Genomic DNA, 8,536 nt, shown 5'->3' on the forward strand with positions numbered 1-8,536 from the left:
ATTTCAAACATGTCAATGTGAAAGAAAAAGAAAACAAAGAAAAGCGAAAATAAATCCAAATAGTTCAAACAGAAACAATGATTGATTACCCCAACACGCTTCACCCAAGGGTTTCATCCTGGTCTCCAGAGGAGCAGCCTTACATGATATTTATCCCCCTGTTGGAAACTTCCAGCAAAAACACTTGTTTATACTAATACTGATCCCTTGAAGTACTTTTTTGTTTGGAAGTGTATTAATAACAAGACGGCCGCAGTGGGTGGGCCCCGGGTGTCAGTGCTTGTTGTTCGCATACATTTTTTTTCTAAAAAGCGGGCAAGCTAAGGTCAGTAAAGGATGGACTCAAAAACACTGGTAAAGAAACTTTAGTCTAATGCCTTTAAAACGTCCCAGATCAGATTAAACTATTAGTTTCATAAAGTAAATGTATTATTTACATTCACAAGTTATGACACATCCTTGTCCAGTGAACATGGAAAACATGGGTGTCTGTCTGCTTATTACTCATAACAGTTTTTATTTTTTTTAATAATTCATGACAAAAAAAAAACAATCATAACTTGACCTTATTGTTACTTACTGTTACTTTAACATATTCCCCATAGCACAGGCCTTATTTTTGTTTAGAAATATTCAATTTCAGGGTGTAACGCAAATTATACCAACAGTGATAGTAGATTTTTATGTCTGTGCTGCTGAGGAAAAAATGAGAACAAGGCATGGAGAGGAACACCATAAGACATCTCTTCAGCTAAGGCTGACTTACTAGTTTTCATAAGAAACAAACGTTATTACAACAGTCTTAAACAAAAAAGGCCTTCTGTTCCTTTCTCCGTGTTTGAGGTTGTTTTTCTGCACATGTACCCTCTGAGCAGGTCCAAACCACAAGTTAGGAAAACATGGCAGCAACGAGAACAGACACTGTGTTCTAGTGTGGACCTCCAACATCCACTGGAACAGGATACATCCGCATCAACCTTTCTGATTTCACACATAATACACCCAAAATAAAATACACAGGCTCTTTCTTGTCTTTCCAAAGCTTAAACATTGTGAGCAAGTGTCTACCCAGAGTTCTCACAGACTTAGTCGTTCCGTCTCATAGCCGTAAGCCCAAATAGCTTGAGGGGAAATTTCTCTGTAACAATAAACATTTACTGAGATCACCAACTACGCCTTTCAAGAAGTGTAGTCTGCTTTTCTGTCTCCAAAAGATAACGTTCCCATAAAATAACAACTTACTCATTTTGAAGTCACTGCAACACCAACACATTGCCATCTAGAAAATGATTACATTTAACTGATGTAAAATGATGAAAATATATAATGGCTGTATTTAATTTGAGGCTGCCGTTTTCACATGCTCTCCCAGCTGGCAAATTTCCTGGAATGCCACATTTTCACTTGGGTTCATTCTCGTGGGGACGGTGCTTGAAACTTGTGCGAGATGCAACCGTAACCACGCGATACTCGACAAAATGGGAAACAACGCAAATGTTCAATGTTTACATTTATTTTCTGCATACAAAAACATTTGTTGAACAAAGCAGCGTCAGAAATTGGAACACAGAACACTTCCTACTTAGCTGGGTGTTATTGTATACACACCGTACACAACACCGTACAATGTCGGCAGATTTCCCATTGGTGTTTTCACAAGGGGGAGAGAAAATGCTATCAGGCGACAAGACTCGGAATTTTCCAGCCATTTTCTCTCGTCATAAAAGCTGACCTTTTACATCTGTGAACGTTTTTACACGAGGAGGAAATTTCAATTGCCTGTAAAATATTAGCTTTTTTGCAAAGAGAAAACATGGTTCAACGTTATTTTTGATACTACAAGAGTCGCCCCCTAAGGGCCTTTTAGGCCCACTGACTAAAAATCAGTTTGGGCCCCACTCCCATACATCGCTGGACGCATGGAACTGCCTATATTTTACCCGCCTGAACAGTGCCCCAGGAAAATGTACAGTAGAGCTTGGGCACACAGATTTCTCAGGTAGGAGATGGGCTTTTTCATAAACTCACAGAAAACAATAAATGACAGGGAAGTTGGACACCTGCAAAGAAGAAGATTGTGCTTTGCACAAGCAACAAGCCCTAATAATGTTAGCTAATTATTTTGTCAACCAATTGCTTCCCATTTGTCTAAAAAAAAATCAGAGAATACTTCAAAACAAATGCAATGATTAGCAAAAGCTTACATTTAAGGCATGAAACATTGTACTTTCATATCAGAAATGGGGACTAGAAAGTATTGATGATCCTTCAAAACAACAAACTAACTAACCTGAAACTGATGGCTCTTTACAATGATTGAATATTGTGCATAATGTAATGCTATGTAACTTCTGCTAATGACTGTCTCATCAGGCCCCTCGCTTTCATTTTCCCACTTTCTCACATCACAACTTCCACCTCGCGCTGCAGATGATCAATGGTATTGACGAGAAAATGCTAATAGCAGATGCTAATAAGGCTGGTATGACTAATAAACCGAGGAGGCCATTGATCTGCAGAGTTAGCATTTAGTGACAAAACAGCTGATTCAACGGCATAGTTGGAGCAAAAGTGCCACCCTTTCACAAACGGTGGAAGAGAGAAACAAAGAAAGATTAAATACTCTGCACTGCTCTACACTGTGCACTCTTGACTTGGATGGCATTAGAATGCACAACGCTTAGAGGATTGTGAAAAAGAACTGAGAACATTCTAAGAAGAATGTATACAGAACAGAATTTTGTCTTTGATATGCTTCATTAGCGGCGTTGACCGTTTTTTTTTTTTTGGTCATTCAGTACTAAAACAGATATAATGCATGCTTTGAGGACAACGGGAGCTTTTTTTCAAAATGTTTGGAGTGGTAAAAACCTTTTTACGTCACCTTTTAACTACAGAACAATATGAAACAATGCGTTTCTTTCATCAAAAGGTTGGTTCTACTTCCAGTTTCCATATAATTCTAATATTCTAATATTTTAGAAATTCTACACACTCCATGTGGCCTCAGCTCACTGCTGTACCTCTTTTTTCACGACACAATTCTCTCAGTTGTACACTTTTCTTTGTTATCACAGAAAAAGAAATCTAAAAAGGCTGGGGAGACAGAGAGCGGGCTGAGCTTTACCTCCAATGAAAAGTAAGAGCACATCCAAGCACTGTGAAAATGGGGCCAAAGAATATGATGTCATTTATAGCAGCAAGCAGTAGCCTACATGAGTATTTGGTCAACTGCTTACAATGTGTCAAGGTTAAAAAAAAAAAGCTTCCCAAAAAAGCTAGTCTCCGCAGTCCCTGAAGTGTGTACTAATGTATTTATGATGTATTATTATTGCATAATAATACATAAACATCTATTATTAATTTCAAAGCTGTACAACCTTTCTTACTTACTTTTAGTTAAGTGCAGTCTTTTACACTGTTAATCAACAGAATCTTAGATGATGCTGCCAATAAGAACTCCACAGAAAACCAATCAAAGAGGACCTCATGGCTGCAGAGGCTCTTCGGTCGAAAAGGAGTGCGTTTGACAGCAAGTGCCACAGTGTGTTTTCAGTGTGTCTTTAAAGATAAACGCCACTGGACAGGGTTAATTCTGATGTTTGCTAAATTGACAGAGAAAGAAACCGAGCCCAGAGCAGGAACCAACCACTGAATCAACAAATCTAAAATCAGGCAAGAGGACCGGCTATCTCAGCAGGTTTTTTGTTGGCTCTAATAAAGCTAAGGTCCACACTCAGCCTCCAGGGGTGAGGAGTGAGTTAACAGCTCCAACTATGACGCAGATGGACTCAGACAGTGAAGAAATCAAGGAAACACAATGGAAAACGCCATCCAGTCTTTCCACTCCATTGTACAAGGCAGTGCATGACACAGTGCAACAGGCCTTGTACAGTACAGTTTACCAGGACACCAGGTAACAACTATTTCTCCCTTTGAAAAACCTTTCCTAAAATTTTACTTTCAGTATAATGAGCAAAATGTGGTTATGGTAAAAAAAAAAATAAAAAAAAAATCTGAGCCTGGTATGCCAGATGGCGAGATTCCCAGATTTCTTGATTTACATATCCACCTGCTAAAATGTCAGTTGAAAGAATTGAAAAGGTGGCCAAAAAGAAGACAGACACATTTATGGGATTGTGTTTCTGTTTAGGAGGAATGACGTTATGTATAGAATGCTCGGGGGTCACAGGCACTGGCTTGGGTGAGTATATCTGCAAGTTGAGCACCTGTTCAGCACTGGTGCATTCGTTTTATTGAGTCCGTGTGACAGGCTTCCCAACTCAGCCCAAAACTGCTACATGATCGCCAGCCTCCAAAGCCTGATCACCCTCAAAGACTTCATCAGGGACATCAGGCGGACAAAGGAGCTGTGGAGTTTGGTGCCCGAGGCTGAGGTGATCAGGTAGAGCGGACACACAAGTGCAAAAAGACACCACCTACAAACTCACCACTCTCCATCATTTGCCCCGTGTAGAAGACTCATGGACATCGTCAATGCCCACCGCTCCACAGACTTCGACTACAAACTCAATGCCCTCACACTGTTTAAACAAACAGTGTCGGTGGAGGCGCCCGAGTTTTGCGACGACATGCAGAAGGCAAGTTTTCTGGTTTGGTGGCTCCCGTTGACCATTGATGTTAGGATCATTTCATCCATCAAACCATTGTCCGCCAACCTGCCTCTGTGTTCAGGACGCTCACGAGTTCCTGACCACCGTTCTTTACCAGATCCGGAAATTGTCTCCTATGCTGCAGCAAATTGCTGCCAGCAGGGGAAAAAGATACATCTGTCCCGTTGAGGATCACCTTCTGTTCAAAATGCAGACCATCAGGACCTGCAGGAGGTCAGTTGCCTTTGTTTTAAGTTGGGTTGTTCTTGGGTCTTGGCATCCACTGCTTGAATGTGGGGCAAAGATATCTTGCCCGACTGCAGCATTATTCTCTTTGTCTTATACCATTTCCGTTTGCAGATGTTTTAACGCGCTAGTAGTTGTTTCTTGAATGTGGGATTTCAAATCTGTTGATCCCAAATGCGCAGAAAATATCATCTCCCCCTTGTATACTTAGGAAGTAGCACTCCAAGAATGTCCTTAAACATTTGTGAATGTCATGTTCAGTGGGTCCCTGGTATCGGCAACTTGTAGCAGTCACTTCTGATTCAACTTCAAGGAAGCTGTTTGGTTACACACACAGACAGCTCTAATATTTGATTCACTGCAGCTGTGGGAGCCAAACCAAACACACTGAGAACTTCACTCACCTTTCTTTGGACTTGGTGCCAAGAGGATCCATTGAGGACATGCTCGACATGCACCTGATGGTAAAGGTCATTCCTTTTGTGAGATCATGACACACAGCTAGACTACATTATCCAGTGCGGACAGCAGCTAACAGCCTGTTGGTCATGTTCAGGAGACAGAGCTAAACTACAAGTGTGATTGTGGTAACCACAAATCGTGCCAGCATTCCAGCTTCCTCTCTTTGCCCAGGTCAGTTGCATCACTTGAAGCACAGATGAACAGGACGAACATCTCAACAAGATTCTTAAGAATTCTTTTCTGCTCACATCCCGTTCACAGGGTGCTGATGCTGCAACTCAAGCGCTTCTTTTACACTCCGTTCCTAACAGTGAGGAAACTGCAGAGTAGCATCCAAGTGTTCAAGCAGCTGCTGCTCACCTCCAACCAGGTAAGAGGTACAAACACAACACTGACATGTGGGCTGTGCATGCAGATGTATGTGTGTTGTGACCGAATGTGGTCCTTCTCAGGCATGTGGCTGGTACACACTGGTAAGTGTCATCAGTCATCTTGGTGACAATGCAGACAGAGGTAAGCAGTATCAATGTCCTGACTCCAGTAATTTAAGCCATCTTAAAAATCCCACTCACTGTCACACACCTAAGCGTGTGATAATTTTCCTTGAGTCTTTTTAAACAATGTAGAGAAACAGAGGTATCATGGCATCTAGAATAAAAGGACATCACACGCACTCTGTTGTTCTCCTTGTTTAGTGACAGGGCCAGCTAGAAAAGAAAAACGGACAGAAGTGATACCACTATTATCACATACATTCCCAAAGGAAGCATCAAGCAATGCGCAACTATGACATCTAGTGGTCAAATTCTTTTGTACAGCTTTTTGCAGACAAATTCTGCCGGAGTCACTAGGCTGCTGCATCCTTCTAATTACAAATAAAACTAGGCGGGTGACACCCCGAGACTATTATTTGCCTTTGTCAATCAGTTAGTTGTATTTACAACTAGGTCTCACTGTTTAAGGCAACAAAAAAAAACACTTTTTAAATGACTAAATTACTAGAACAAACTGTTAGCTCCTGCATGCATTTTTCCATATTCATAACAAATAATTACAATAATGTGCCTGCATTGTGAATAAATAAATTACATTTTTCCGATTGTCCTTTTGAAGAGAATTTAAGTTGTCAACATAACCCGAGTAAGTAACTGAATTTAACAATCCAATGTTAGGCCACTACCTGAGTGAGGGGGTAAACCCAGATGCAGAAATGGACGGCAGCGAAGACTGCTGGTTCACCTATGATGATTCAGATGTCAGACTGACAACAAGGGACTGTGTCTGCCAGCTACGTGATGAAAGCGCATACATCTTGTTTTATCACCGAGAGGTAAGAGGTCAACAGTATCCTGCCCTAGGCCCACCTGACTGATTCCATAAGCATTTTCATTATTGTTCACACACAAATCATTGCAAAATCTGTCAGATTATTAGTGAATATGTTTTCTCACTATTTGCAGCTGTAAAACAGTCTCGCATCAAGGAGAAGACTCATGAACATTAAAGTTATGCCATGGCAGCATCCCCTGAGGACAGGATATTTCAGAAGGAGCATTCTTGAGTTCATGTCAGAACTAATTTATAGCATACTACAGCCTTTAGTAGTGAAACTATATGTTTTCTGTGAAAGGCAAAATGTACATAGGAAATCAAGCGGTACTGAAGCACAGTAATTATTCAGCAATGATTCTGGTCCATCTTTTTTGAGGAATAAAAAAAGGGCAAAAGGAGTATAGTATCACGAAACAGAAGCAGAGCTTTTATGTTATATCAACTTTTATTTATTTTTATATATTTGTTTTTGTAATCTAATCTACTTCTTAAAAATGTTTGTGTAAATCTGAAGACGTTTGTGTCATTAGTACGTTTTAAAACAGCAAAAATGTAAACTAAATGTCCAAAATAATTTGCTGCTAGTTCTTGAGTAGTTACTTTATGCCCATCAGACGACACTGTAAAGTTAGCATTTAAGTTTATACTAGGCAATCTGTACCGTGGTTGACTTAATAGACACCTGAAGAAGCCTTGTCTTTCATGCAAGTACTAAATGTTGACATATCACAGAGATGTTTTTAAGCTACCTCAATAACCCTTTTTTATTATTTTAAACAAGCAGAGAGTGAATGTTTGCAATTTTTTATTGGTTGCATAGGCCTTTGAGACATGTTTTGGTAAATAAACAAAACTTTTTATCTTTCACTTGTAGAGTAACATTTTAAATAACACAATTTTAGTGGGTCTCCCAAAGTTTATCACTGGTACGAGGCACTCCCTTTGGTTTCCAGGCATTTTGGCACAGACGAGTCAACAGTCTGTTGGTAACAACTCCTTTGCCATCAGGCTCAGCACCAATGCACCACAAGGATGCATGCTGAGTCTACAACTCCACTCTGTACACTGCATACATGACTGCACAACAAACTACCCCACCAACTCGCTCATTAAATTTGCAGACCTCACCACCGCCTTCTGAGATGAGTCTGCTAACAGAGAAGAGATTCCGAAATTGACAGTACGATGTTGAGAGAACAATCTCTCATTGCACAATGCAAAAACAAAGGAACTAACATCAACGGGGCCGGTGTGGAGATAATTCACAGCTTCAAATTTCTGGAAAACTAATGATGACCTCAACAGTGAAAAAAGACACAGCAACATCTCCATTTCCTGAGAATGATCAGGAGGAGCAACATGAAGTGGAAGCTGCTACTGGCCTTTCACTGAGCGCCCATACTGACCTATAATAACTCTGTCTGGTATAGTGGCTCTTCAGCTGCAATTAAGGAAGAAATACTTAAAAAATAAAAATAAAAACTTACCCAGGAAGGACATCAACACTTCACCATACATTAGCAGAGCCCAAAACATCTTCAAAGACTCTTTATATCCCAGTCACCACCTTTACCAACTGTTGCTTTGAGCTACCACATACCATGGCTGTAATCTTATCTTTATTAATAATTATATTTTGCTGTATTTTGTTTAAAGTTGCTTTTGAACTGTTTTTCCTCATTGTTTTTGAGTATCAGTGGAGTTGCACAGAACTGAACACATACAGAAATGTAAACATTGCAGGAAATAATAAGAACTTGAACAAACACAAACCCCAAAGTGCACAATTTATCGCACATGCATTTAGCGATATCATTCCATTAGCACTAACACTAACTTAAAAGGCTTTCAACTTAACAACATTAACATTATGCTCCAGCAAC

General features: G+C 40.1%; 1 protein-coding gene across 8 annotated transcripts; it reads left to right on the plus strand.

Moving 5' to 3' along the window:
• The first annotated feature begins 1,911 nt into the window (after positions 1-1,911).
• On the plus strand, positions 1,912-8,133 carry LOC142893645 (ubiquitin carboxyl-terminal hydrolase 37-like). Of its 8 annotated transcripts, XM_076034455.1 has the most exons (14): positions 2,091-2,932; positions 3,078-3,139; positions 3,433-3,520; positions 3,618-3,675; positions 3,786-3,916; positions 4,154-4,204; positions 4,274-4,405; positions 4,478-4,847; positions 5,224-5,323; positions 5,416-5,492; positions 5,583-5,691; positions 5,774-5,834; positions 6,494-6,651; positions 6,782-8,133. In XM_076034455.1, exons 8-14 carry the CDS (start codon positions 4,639-4,641, stop codon positions 6,785-6,787), a joined length of 720 nt encoding a protein of 239 aa, XP_075890570.1. In that variant the 5' UTR covers positions 2,091-2,932; positions 3,078-3,139; positions 3,433-3,520; positions 3,618-3,675; positions 3,786-3,916; positions 4,154-4,204; positions 4,274-4,405; positions 4,478-4,638; the 3' UTR covers positions 6,788-8,133. The 8 variants fall into 8 exon arrangements, 6 of the variants coding, with proteins under 6 accessions (XP_075890570.1, XP_075890561.1, XP_075890579.1 ...); XM_076034446.1 differs by having other exon boundaries at positions 3,618-3,916; XM_076034464.1 differs by having other exon boundaries at positions 3,618-3,916; positions 4,288-4,405.
• Positions 8,134-8,536: the final 403 nt, after the last annotated feature.

The sequence above is a fragment of the Nelusetta ayraudi genome, unplaced genomic scaffold (genome assembly GCF_046127955.1).
Source record: "Nelusetta ayraudi isolate G7.1 ecotype Tasmania unplaced genomic scaffold, CSIRO-AGI_Nayr_v1 ptg000004l, whole genome shotgun sequence".
Lineage (NCBI taxonomy): Eukaryota > Metazoa > Chordata > Actinopteri > Tetraodontiformes > Monacanthidae > Nelusetta > Nelusetta ayraudi.